Raw genomic sequence first — 13351 nt, forward strand, 5'->3', positions numbered from 1 at the left:
AATATCAGATCACCATTATTGTGCTCCAGAAAACAAATAGCATCTAAAACTAGTCACATGCAGGTGCACTGACGGCTTTAAAAAAGATTAATCAGAAAAGACGACTAAAAGTTCATGCTCCCGAATAAATACCTCTAAATATACAGAAAGGTTCTAGAAAGCCTTATATAAACATTATTCCTTGTACAACAACAAAAATGGCCCTAGGTGTTATAAATAGAATGCTGAATGATTTGCTGTATCCCAAATATGGAAATTATTTAACCAGAATGCATTGCCCAAGTACATACTGGAAGACTGGCCTGTGATTTAGCTTTACTGAAATGAACCCTTATAGAATCCACTGCTTTCTTTTGGACGTGTCCTGATACCTGACACCATTCTATGTCACTAACCAGATTGCAATCTCCTCGCGTTCCGTTTCTCCTCCGTGGACACCCAGTTTTCTCCAACAATGTTTTGATGAGGCTTCTTGAGTGGCTGCGGGGTATGTGGTCACCAGCAGAGAGAACCTGCAGTAGGTCTGCGAATTGGCCTGAGCTCCCACGACCTCTGCTGCCTTGGGTGGAGGGTTTGTCTGTCTCAGTGGAAAAAACAAGGCCCAGTAGAAGAAACAGTGGCACCCAGGATACTGAAAGCTTTGTCCAGAAGCACATTTCCACCTTCCTCCACCTTGAGTCTGCCTTGGATGGAGATGAGTGTGTTGCTGCTGACAGGGTAAACTTGTAACCAAAGGAATTTCTGTGGCAAAGGGGAAAAATAAAGCCTTCCATTATTGTGCCTTCAACATGTTTGAAAGGACTCATTAATTGGGTGGCTAAGCTGATTTGCAATGACAAGCTGTTTCTACACAGCAGGGGGTCTGTAGGTAATTTTTTACCCCAAATGGCAGGAAAGTACCATGGCTGTAGATTCTCAAACTGCCCAACAGCCAAAAAGCTTGTTAGATTCCCTCTCCCTAAACTAAACATAGCGTCACAAATGAAGAGTTTCTTCATTCACCAGCAGGTGGTACAAGTTACAGGACCCACGTTGGGAAACACCTTATATTTATCACATTATAAAGAACTCCAAGTTATTTGTGGTCCTCATCCCTAAATAAAAAGAGAAAATAAATTCTACTGAATCACCAACATCATGTTAAAAGGTTTTAGACAAGGAAAAGTACTGGAAGAAAATCATAATGTTCCAAAAACACAGGTCTGTTTTTTTTTTTTTAGTTTAATGAAAGTCAAGATTCTAGAGTAGGGAGCATCTTAGCAAAACAGAATTCCAAGACCTCAAGAACGTGACAAACACACTCACTCAGTAGTGACTGAAGGAGTGGAGGGCGACTTTAGAGCCAGTCAACTTTCTAGGGAAAAAAAAAATTATCTTTCTGTTGATGGCTTAAGGCATGTAAAATATTAACAGCATCTCACATCTGATCCTGGCCCAGAGATGAGCTAGCTAGTAAATGACTGTAGGCTAGCAACAAAGATATTGGGATTACTTTTATGAGTTAAAAAAAAAAAAACCCAAAGACACTTTTAGGATGTTATGTTAGCATTTTGAAAGTGACAGAGAATGATGCAACCATTTCTAACCCCAGTGCTTACCTTCAGAAGAAAGATAAACGATTCTTGATCTGGAGCTCCACAGCCCTTTAAATCTTGGAGAGTATTTCACAGTTACAAAGTTCCTTGTTTTTAAAATTCTTTGACTGTGCACTGGGAGCTAGAGAGGATTATTTCAGCCCAGAGAAGTTTTCAGTTGCTATGGAGAGAGCTGCTCTGAAGGTAACAATGAAGGTGGATAAAAGGGAGAACTTTCTCTCTGGTAGGTTTTCAGGGTAATCAGATCAGTGTGGTTCATGAATTTAACGTTTTAGATCAAGATTTAACCATTTTTCTTAGGCTCGCCTACTGTCACTTTGCCTTGCAAGGGACAGAATCTAGGTCAAAGGATTTCACCTCGCAGAATAGAAAGACTAGTGTCAGATGAAGAGTTTTTTTCTCTCTAGTTGATTTTGTAATAACAGTTTCATCCAGGCTCTAACCAAGGATTTGTTGAAAAGATAGGCTCTTTGGAACCCTATTTATTCTGCAAGATGCAGACGCCTAAAAGATTGAAAGCTTTCATAATTACATGTTTTCAAATGAAAAGTATTGGTTGAAGGAATGAAGTTCTTACCAGGGAAGTAGGTGGTGTAAACCAGGAACTTTAATCAGCTGCATATATTGTGAGGACCAGCATTGCTGGTAGAAGTTACTATGTCAGATCCTTCATGCTCCGCAAAACAAAGCCTCTCAACAACTTATTAGTGAGTAAATGACTGAAGGAACTAAGTGGTTCATTTTCTAGAAGGCAAGAGAAGTTAAACCCTAAGATTTCGGAGTGAGCAAAGTACACGCCACAGTACAGGGCTTTAAGTCTGCTGGTGGGCAGGTAAACTAGAGATCAGGATAATTAGCCTCATCACTAACTGGGTATGAAATCTGGGGACTATGGGGTGGGATATTCCTGAGAGATTGCTGGTAACACTGATGGAAATACAAAAGGCAAATATTCCTAGAAAATTCCAGACCTTTTTTTGTGGGGTGAGGATGGAGTCTTGCTCTGTCACCCAGGCATGAGTGCAGTGGCATGACCATGGCTCACTGAAACCTCCATCTCCTGGGTTCAAGGGATTCTCCTGCCTCAGCCTCCCAAATCGTTGGGATTACAGGCATGTGCCACCACACCTGGTTTTTTTTTATTTTTTAATAGAGACAGGGGTTCGCCATTTAATGATGGTCAGGCTGGTCTCGAACTCCTGACCTCAGGTGATCCACCCACCTAGGCCTCCCAAAGTGCTGGGATTACAGGCGCGAGTCACTGTGCCCAGCCCAGGCTTCTCTGTAATAAGCCCTCAGGAAACAGTGAGGTTTAACTGAACTGTCGAGGAAAGGGACTTGGCTTGTGTTTTGTGAGCTCTGCGCTGAGATTAACTGAAGTTAAGAGTCTGGAATGAGCAATCAAAGAGGGGAGCAGGAAGTTGGACTGAAAGTCAAGCCCTTTAAGCCGAGAGTCCAGTGGGTGGAGAAGCGAGGAGGGAGCAGGCTCAGGACCAGAGGGGCACGCGAGACCACAGCTCCCTACCAGCTCCTCTCAGTGCCACCTGTCATCCCCATGGTGGGGACCAGAGATTCTGGTACATTGTGTCTTTGTCTTCATTGGTTTCAAAGAACTTATTTATCTCTGCCTTAATTTTGTTATGTACACAGTAGTCATACAGGAACAGATTGTTCAGTTTCCATGTAGTTGTGCGGTTTTCAGTGAGTTTCTTCATGCTGAGTTCTAATTTGATTGAACCATGGTCTAAGAAACTGCTGTTAGTCTGTATTTGCTGAAGAGTGTTTTATTTCCAATTATGTGGTCAATTTTAGATTATGTGTTATGTGGCACTGAGAAAAATACATATTCTATTGATTTGGGGTGGACAGTTCTATAGATGTCTATTAGGTCCACTTGGTCCAGAGCTCAGTTCAAGTCCTGATGATCCTTGTTAATTTTCTGTCTTGTTGATCCAATATTGACAGTGGGGTGTTAAAGTCTCTCACTATTATTGTGTGGCAGTCTAAGTCTCTTTGTAGATCTCTAAGAACTTGCTTTATGCATCTTGGTTCTCCTGTATTGGGTGCATATATATTTGGATAGTGTAGCTCTTCTTGTTGCATTGATCCCTTTACCATTATGTAATGCCCTTCTTAGTGTTTTTGATCTTCGTTGGTTTCAAGTCTGTTTCATCAGAGACTAGGATTGCAGCCCCTGCTTTTCTTTTCGCCTTCCATTTGCTTGGTAAATATTCCTCCATCACTTTAAGTTTATATGTGTCTTTGTACGTGAGATGGGTCTTGACTATCCAAAGAAGAGAGAATAATCAAAAAGACACAATAAAAAATAACGAGTCTTTCACCACTGATCTCACAGAAATACAAACTATCATCAGAGAATACTATAAATACCTCTACACAAATAAACTAGAAAATCTAGAGGAGATGAATAAATTCCTGGACACATATACCCCCCAAGACTAAACCAGGAAGACGATGGATCCCTGAACAGACCAATAACAAATTCTAAAATTGAGGCAGTAATAATAGCCTACAAACCAGTGTTTCTTAAAGTGACATTTTCAGGCATAAAAGAGGCTAGCGGAAATAGAGAGTTGGTATGAAGAAGTCTGGTGAGAGCGGGCACTTCATTTCATAGCTATTCTGAGTCACTATTAGGGAAGCACTGTGTACACAGGTATATTTGTGATCCATTTCTGCATGGAAAATCGACCCAAACTTAGTCACTTACAGCAAGTCGAGTGGATTATTTCACAATTTCTGTGGGTTACAAGTCCAGGCACAGCTCAGCTGGGTCCTTTGCTTCTGAGTCTGTCACAAGGCTACAATCCAGATGTCATCCAGCACTAAGGTTTCTTGTAAAGGCTCAACTAGGGAAGGATCCCTTTTCATGCTCATGTGGTTGTTGACAATCTTATGTAATCTAAACACAGAGCGACAGCCCGTATTTTACTGGTTAGAGGTGAATTGCAGGCCCCACCCATGCTTAAGTGGAGGGGACACCATGTAGGGTTGAATACCAGGAGGTGGGGATCACTAGGTACCATAAAGCATTGAGAATAGAGATGGAAAATTATGAGTCAATATGACAATTTACATCCAAAGTCTGTGTTTGTCACCTCTACTCTCTCCAGGGGAAGTAGGTGGAACTTCTAATGACATTTTCTTTATCTCTTAACCCATTCTCTAATGTTGCCTTTAAGTCCTCCTGAATTGGCTACAAATAATACCAAGCAAAGGACATCTTCAGTGTTTGATATTTATTCAGAATCTTGAGAATTTTTTTCTTTTTAAATTAGCCTTATTTGTTTGATCCTAAAATTAAGAGCTCTAATTTCATATTAAAGAATACTAAAGTACAGGATGATCAGATGTAGATTTTTACTCCACAAACCAAAAACATTACTATTTTCAGAATTTTTTTTTAGAAAAACAGAGGGATGATATTTAATACTTTACTCTGCTTTTAAGATTTTGGTGTCAAATTGATGGATATATCAAAATTATGTGACATATTAAAATTTCTATCTTTTAAATAGCCTTTAATGATAGTTTTTTTAAAAAATGTGAACTCAATTATTTCCAAGAAAGAATAATTTGATGTTAGTTATGTGGATTGAACTAATGGTATTGACAGCATTCTACCAAATAAATTGTTCAATGATTATGCAATGGATTTTTGTCTCAGTATAAAAAGGGATCATTCCAATATTTGTGCAATTATTAGTATAACATGTAAAAAGTAAAGCATTTATGTGTAATATACAGATTAAAACTACAAAAAATACATTCATGACGAAAACACTGGGTATCAATAAACTATTAATAGCCCACTGGTAGTAGGAATGTAGGTGATTTTTCCTTCTATTATATTTCTACATTCTATTGAAAACTTGTATAATTTTACACAACCAGAAAAAAAAATCATTTTCTTAGTCTGTTTTGTGCTGCTGTAACAGAATACCATAGATTGGGTAATTTATAAACAACAGAGCTTTATTTGGCTCTTGGTTCTGGAGGTTGGGAAGTCTGAAGTTGAGGGTCTGTATCTGGTAAAGCGCTTCTTGCTGCATTGTAACATGGCAGAAGTCAACACTGTTGGCATCTACTGCTAACTGTAGAATTAGAAGCCATCAATCAATGAATGGAATTCCTACTTAGGGGAGGGGCTGGAACCAGCAATGGAAGATTCCAGTATGGCAACAATACAGAAGTATCAAAATGCCCTTGAGCTGAAGAAGTGGGCAAAAGTCCCACACTATGGACATGGACCTCAAGTGAATCCAGCAACTTTTCCTACAGGATGTTAAATTCATTAAGGAAATAGTACTTTCCCTTAAGCTGGTTAAAACCACCTATCCAATATTGAGGAAAACCACTGCTTTCTCAAATGTCTTTTCTATTGGTCAACAATTACTCACAGTGTGCTGTGACAGAATGATAAACTCATGTGAAAAATGTCACCTTCAGTCTAACTCTGGGCCTCCATGCAGGCTGATGGAGGGAAATTCCATCCTCAGGTGGGGCCAGAGTCCTAGGTGAAACATCAGGGAAACTCATCAGTTGCACACTTGAGTAGTTGCTAAGAACCTTCACATCCTAATCCCCATCATCCGGTTAGTCCAGTTTTGGTTATGGACTCGGCTATTTCCACTCTGCATACAGGGCTCAGAATCTTTATGAAAACGAACATTTGTCTCAATTTTAGGCATTCCTCTGAGGCCTGGCTTCAGAGGCTGTGTCACTCAGGGCACCGTTTCAGCACAATGGGTTAGCCTCGGGTTCTCACTGGAACCAGTGCCTGTATGGGCAGCATTTCCCTCCTTTTCTTCCTCCTCTCAAAGATGCTTTCATCTCTTCCCGCATCCTCAGGGCCCCTGGCATCATCTCTTTCATGAAAGTTGGCTCTTATAAAAGCCAGAAAGCCCCTTTGATATCAATCAGTTCTGCTTGCTCTGTGCAAAAATTCCCAAAGCAAAAGAGCACTAAGATGCTACTGGTTTGGAATAGGAAAGGAAGTAGAGCAGTTTTTTTTTTTTTTTTTTTTTTTTTGAGATGGAGTTTCGCTCTTGTTACCCAGGCTGGAGTGCAATGGCGCGATCTCGGCTCACCACAACCTCCGCCTCCTGGGTTCAGGCAATTCTCCTGCCTCAGCCTCCTGAGTAGCTGAGATTACAGGCACGTGCCACCATGCCCAGCTAATTTTTTTGTATTTTTAGTAGAGACGGGGTTTCACCATGTTGACCAGGATGGTCTCGATCTCTCGACCTCGTGATCCACTCGCCTCGGCCTCCCAAAGTGCTGGGATTACAGGCTTGAGCCACCGCGCCCTGCCAGTAGAGCATTTTTTAAAAGAGATAATCCCAGAATGATTAGCATTATAGAAATGGAGGAAAATAATTCTTAACATTTATCAAATAAATGCTTCCTTTAACAATATATTTTCTCAGAAATAATTTCTGGAAAACTTTAATTCAACAAGTTATTCAGCAAGCACATTTTTAGAGCCTGCCAAGTGAAATATACAACTATAGATATAGTTTGTATATAACACAAGATGTATACCATCAAAACCCTGTTCTCCCATGTGCTATGTCTAGTGGAAGACCCTGGCCCCTACTAATGCAAAAAGGTTGAGGATATATCCTGAGTTCTACCAGTAAAGAGGATTTTCCTTTTAATTAAAGTTCAGAGAATTGACAATAATATAAAAAGATAAACCCAACTGGGAGTTTGTAAGACAGGGAACCACAAAATGAGGTAGCCATACCCTGAGCAGTGGGTCATGACCTTGTTTTTCCTCTGCATCTTATTCCAACAAACTTTTCCTCAACTACTTCCCAACCTTCCGTTCTCCATTTCTCTGAACCGACTCATGCATCATCGTTCAGTTTTTGCATTACTTTCTCACACCTGGCATAATTCCCAATGTGCACCTTCATGGCTTCCTGTAAGTTTCCTTCATTCTGTTCCATTCAATAAAAGTAAGTTATTTCTGTCATTATTTGTTTAAACTCTGTCTACCTGCCCGTCAGTAAAGTCTGCAAGGAGAGGGACTTCATCTTTCTCTCACTGCTGTATCCCAAGTTTTCACATCATAGGCTCTCCTGGCATATAGCGAGTCCTCAACAGATATTTAATAAACAACTGAATATATGAGCCAAAGGAGGGAACGTTGATTAGAATTGGTTGATCCTTGAATGGATAAAAGGCAATTGATGGATCAGAGGATCCGAATCTAGAAGAGGGGAGGGCCAGCTTAAAATAATATAACTCAACCACTGAAAAAAAAAATCTATCAAAAAGATAAGGTGCTGAGTAGAGAAAATGGTGACATGAGAGCCGTGCTGTGATCTCTTGTTTTACTCATCATCTCCATCTTCTGAAGAGAAGATGAAGGAAGTAGCTCCAGCTAATGCCTGTACCTCACTTGCTAAATGAAGCACCTTTGTTTAAATAACCTTTGCCTCATACATTGCTCCTATGAAAACCCAGATCAGATCTTCCTCGAACTGGAGGATATTGTGTATTATAAGGAGTGATCTCGTTGGGATCCCATAACTACTAGTAAAGAGCCTTAGATTCAAGAGAGTAAATATAACTAGCCTCGTAGGCTGCACAACTCTGCTAGACGTCATTCACATAGTCCATGATATACAAAGCACCCCCTGAGAGATTTGCAATGCAATGTTCCAGCATGCACTTCGGGAGGGCCAATCCAATTGCATTAGTTAGGGTTATCCAAAAAATAGGAGATGTAAATATAGACATAGACACAGATAAAGATGATAAGGAATTGGCTCGTAAGACCCTGGAGGCTGAAAAGTCCCAGGATCTGCAGTGTGAAAGCTGAGACCCTGGAGAGCCTATGGTGTAAGTTCCCAGTCCAAGTCCAAAGGTGAATGAAGACACACGTCTCAGCTTGAAGACCATCAGGCACATGGAGCGAATTCTCCCTTCTGCCTTTTGGTTCTAGTTCAGCTTTCAGTGGATTGGATGATGCTGGCCCACCCTAGGGAGGGCCATCTGCTTTAGCCAATCAGCCAACTTAAATGTTAGTGTCAGAAACACCTTTACAGACACACCCAGAAGTAACGTTTCACCAATCATCTGGGTACCCTGTGGTCCAGTTGACACTAAAATTAATAATCAAAACAAGGTAATATTGTTAAAACCCCGCATCCTATTGTATTAGAACTTCTGAAAACTTCAGCTTCTCTTTGGGGATACGTAGCATTTCCCACTTGATTTGGTTTGGCTCTATGCCCCCACCCAAATCTCATCTGGAACTGTAATTCCCATGTGCTGAGGGAGGGAGGTAATTGGTTCATGCAGGGCAGTTTCCCGCATGCTGTTTTCATGATAGTGAGTTCTCACGAGATCTGATGGTTTTATAAGCATCTGGCATTTCCGTGCTTGAACTTGTCTCTCCTGCCGCCATGTGAAGAAGGTTCTTGCTTCCCTTTCACCTTCCAGCCTAATTTTAAGTTTCCTGAGGCCTCCCCAACCATGCAGAACTGTGAGTCCATTAAACCTACTCCTTTTATAAAGGGAATGACAGTCGCAGGAAGGTCTTTATAATAGCGTGAAAACGGAAATTTTTAGACTTTAGAGTCTAAAAAGTTATAAAATGATTAAGACCCATCTAGGGGGATGCTGGAAGTACAAAGTGGTTAGGACGGCACTGGAAACCACGGATGGAATGTCGTCAAGCAGAACTAAACAAGCTTACTCTTAACCAGTTTCTAAGATAGCACTGTTCTTATTTTAAATGCCATTTGAGAATAGAAGACCCCGGAAACCTGCACTGAGCATCTGTCTCTTCTCTGGCATACATTGGTGCACAAAACTGAAGCTTGATCCTCAATCTATTCTTGGTCAGGAATCTTCCATAAGGAGTATATAAATAAACAGGCTCAAGAGTTAAACGTTTCAGACAGACGTAAATATAAATCCCTGCCACTGTCATAAGATTTGTGACCTTGGAAGTCTCTTAAGGTTTGATGTCTTTATCTCTAAAAGGAAGATAATGATTTAGTACCTATCTCATGTGGAAATTAAATGAGGTAGAGCATGTGAAGTGTAGTATCTGGCACTGAAAATGCTAAACATTATTAGCAAAGCCAGGATTTTGTTAGATTCATTTATTCTTTAAGTTGATTAAACATCCACAGATATCCAAGATAACTGCCCAATTCTGGATCCAGTTCCCAGCTGTGCTACATCAGTACCATCAATACCTCTTTTCAGACCATAAATACATAACAAGACTTCTGGTTAACATGGTATATATTTTCTCAAATCTTTCCTCCAAATACATTTATAATGAAAACAGGGGATTAAAAAACCATACACAATTGAATCAAGAGAGCAAAGAAGGGACAACAGAAATTTAAAAAAAAAAAAAACAAATTTAAAAGCTGAAAATGGATGAGTAGGCATGGCTTAACATACCAAATTGGACATCCACTTGCATGAAGAAGAGGAAAATGAAGAGAAACAAAACCCTGTGTCACAGTCCAACAAGGAGGCTCAGGGATGGAGCACTTGGTACCTTTGAAGACTTGGACTAGGGTAAGCGTAAAATGGGGACTGGCTGGATGTGGCAGCATGCTGACTTACGTGTAACGACTGTCCTGAAAGGTGAGGAGCACCTCCCAATGATGGATGAGCTCTGTAGTATCAATACTCCTATCATGGCTCATTTCAGACTACCAATAAGAGAACACTGAACCGTCTACTGGGAAGAGCTGGGTGTGACCCAAATCCAGCACACCACTAGCTGAAACTCCTATCAACAAGTAGTTGGACTCCAGTCCTCTTCAAGCCACACCACTGCATAAGTACTTTTTCCTCCCTGGAGAAAGGGTCGAAGTTTCCTCTCTGGAAAGGCTCAGTCAGAAAAATTCTGAACTTGGGGATAATAGATATGGTTGGATATATGTGTGGGGTGGGGACAGGAGAGGAGGATGATTCTATAAAGAAAGGTAGAAATGTAATACTCTATCCTAAATGATGGCTCCCTTCAGGTATAGCTTTTATTCCTACAGAAGCTATTATATATACGAATCAGGAACTGAATAATGTAAAAAATATTAAAACAAAGAGCTCTTGAATATTATGAATGGGCTTGCAGTAGTAAATATTTCAATAAAAGTTAGAAAATAAGTATTACAGATGAGTAGGAAGAATTGAAAAACAAAGATGACAGGTCTAGTTTTCAAATAATAAAAGCTCCGAAAGAACAGTGAAAAAGAGATCAAATTCTAAGGAACACAAAAATATTTCCTAGAATTGAAGGACATGAGTTTCCAGATTGAAAGAGGTTAGTAACTCTAGCACTGTAAAATTACTGAGCACTGGAGATGAATAAAAATCCAAATAACATCCAGAGGGAACACGACAGTTCATACAAAAAAGTACAGAATTGGAGATAGCACCACATTTCTTGACAGCAACTCTGAATGCTGAGAGATTGTATAATCATTTCTTCAAATTTCTTAGTGAAACCAATTCATAAGAAAGGAGAGAAGAGAGCCCAGAATGAATGTCTCCTAGAAAAACCATGAGTCTAATAAATGGCCCTATACGTTTGGGTGAAGAAATCATTAAGTACAGAAATTAAATTAGGGATAGAGCCTTCAAACATAAAGCAAAAAGAGAGAGAACATTTTAATGGAAGGCAAACAAAGTAATTTAGGAAAGACATAAAAGCCTACTATGTGACTTATGATAGTATAATGTAATAGCACTGAATATTGATTTAACAAAAAAAAAAAGGTGTTAACTTTGTTGAGAGGATGGAGATAAAGAAACTCTTGAGGGCAGAGGTTGAAAGAGCTGTCAAATAAAATGCTTCTGGTTATATATCCTAGAGAAACACTTGTATCTTTCTCTGGAAGAGCCAGGAGCATGTTAAATGATCTTCATATCAGTACTGTTACCATGACAATCTGCAACCTCCTAACTGACCATCGATAGGACATTTTTATATTTTTCAGTTGACCATATGCAGCCAACAAATTAATAGTCATTTTATATACACTAATAAGAGACAATCACTAAAAGTAATCATAGGTTGGGCACAGGGGTTCATACTTGTGATCCCAATGCTTTGGGAGGCCAAGGTGGGAGGGCTGCTTGAGGTCACAAGTTTGAAAACAACCTGGGAAACATAAAAGACCCCATCTTTACAAAAATAAACAAATAAGCTGGGCACAGTTGATCACTCTTGTAGTCCTAGCTACTCAGGAAACTGACGGGGGAGGACTGCCTGAGTCCAGGAGTAGAAGACCGCAGTGAGCTATGATTCCACCACTTCACTCCAGCCTGGGCAACAGAGCAAGACCCTGTCTACCCACCTATCAATCATAATCATAAGCAAAAAGATAAGGCATTTATTCTTCCATTTGTGTAAAAAGAGAAATGAGGAAAGGTAAAGCTTGCTTTCTGTCTCTCTCTCCATATATATGCATATGTGTGTATATGTATATAACTGTTCCAAGTTTACTATATTTTGCTAAAATGTTATATATACACAACTATGAGTGGATGTTTGTATATATGTATATATCTATATTATATATACAATTTGCATTTTAACATTTGTATATCATGTATTTGTATCATCTATTCATTGATAACTGTAACATACAGCATAAGACACCCAATTCATTGTTCTCAGGGCTGATAGTGGAAAAGCAGCTTGAAGCTGTTGGTATCATACTCCTCCCTTATGGGATGGCCTCCAGGGCCAGCCATGTCCAAGCGGGAAGAAATGGAGTGGCACTGGGAAGCCCAGAAGCCCCTACCTGCCACCAATTCCCCACTCATCCCCAACCCCTTGCTCTGGGTCACTGTCTCTGGTGAATACAGCTTTTTCTCTGGGGCCTTTGGCCTGTGCTGACCTTCAGTCTGGTTTCACCAGGGCTCTGTCCCATGGACAGTTCTGTTTCTCACCTAGCCTGCCTTCAGTGGCCTGGGCTCCCTCTTGCCTAGGAAAAAAATTAAAACAGATAAAATTGTTTGTTTTTCTTCCTTCCTTTTTCCTCTTCCTTTCAGAATCAACTTAGTGACTCAAGAGCCAGAATCCCCAGGCTCAAATTCAAATTCTACCACTTGCTGGCTGTGGGATGAGCTTCTGAAAATTTCTCTCAGTTTCCTCAACTATAAAATAAAGGTTATAGCGGAAACTTACCTTCATAGGGCTGTTGTGAGGAGTTAAATAGTAATGAGGCTAGGCTCAGTGGCTTACGCCTGTAATCCCAGAACTTTTGGTGGCCAAGGCTGGTGGATCACTTGAAGTTAAGAGTTCAAGGGCCGGGTGCGGTGGCTCAAGCCTGTAACCCCAGCACTTTGGGAGGCCAAGGCGGGTGGATCATGAGGTCAAGAGATCGAGACCATCCTGGTCAACATGGTGAAACCCCGTCTCTGCTAAAAATACAAAAAATTAGCTGGGCATGGTGGTGCGTGCCTGTAATCCCAGCTACTCAGGAGGCTGAGGCAGGAGAGCTGCCTGAACCCGGAGGCGGAGGTTGCGGTGAGCTGAGATCATGCCATTGCACTCCAGCCTGGGTAACAAGAGTGAAACTCTCTCAAAAAAAAAAAAAAAAAAAAAAGTTCAAGAAGAGCCTGGCCAACATGGTGAAACCCTGTCTCTACCAAAAATACAAAAATTAGCCAGGTATGGTGGTGCACACCTGTAATCCCAGCAGCTCAGGAGGCTGAGGCAGGAGAATCACTTGAACCCTGGAGGT

The 13351-nt window shown here is 40.5% G+C and overlaps 1 protein-coding gene across 5 annotated transcripts in view; it reads right to left on the minus strand.

Moving 5' to 3' along the window:
* SLC39A12 (solute carrier family 39 member 12) overlaps positions 1-13109 on the minus strand; it is a 90239-nt gene extending 77130 nt beyond the window's left edge. For 2 of the 5 annotated variants that reach the window (XM_074404969.1, XM_074404968.1), the window contains exons 1-2: positions 1599-13109; positions 396-741 (exon numbers count right to left, since the gene is read on the minus strand). In XM_074404969.1, the coding sequence (XP_074261070.1) occupies positions 396-656 (261 nt within the window). In that variant the 5' untranslated portion in view covers positions 657-741; positions 1599-13109. The remainder of the gene's footprint in view (positions 1-395; positions 742-1598) is intronic. The other 3 variants (XM_074404970.1, XM_003930645.4, XM_003930646.4) reach the window with 2 other exon arrangements.
* Positions 13110-13351: the final 242 nt, after the last annotated feature.

The sequence above is a fragment of the Saimiri boliviensis genome, chromosome 8 (assembly GCF_048565385.1).
Source record: "Saimiri boliviensis isolate mSaiBol1 chromosome 8, mSaiBol1.pri, whole genome shotgun sequence".
NCBI classification, from domain to species: domain Eukaryota; kingdom Metazoa; phylum Chordata; class Mammalia; order Primates; family Cebidae; genus Saimiri; species Saimiri boliviensis.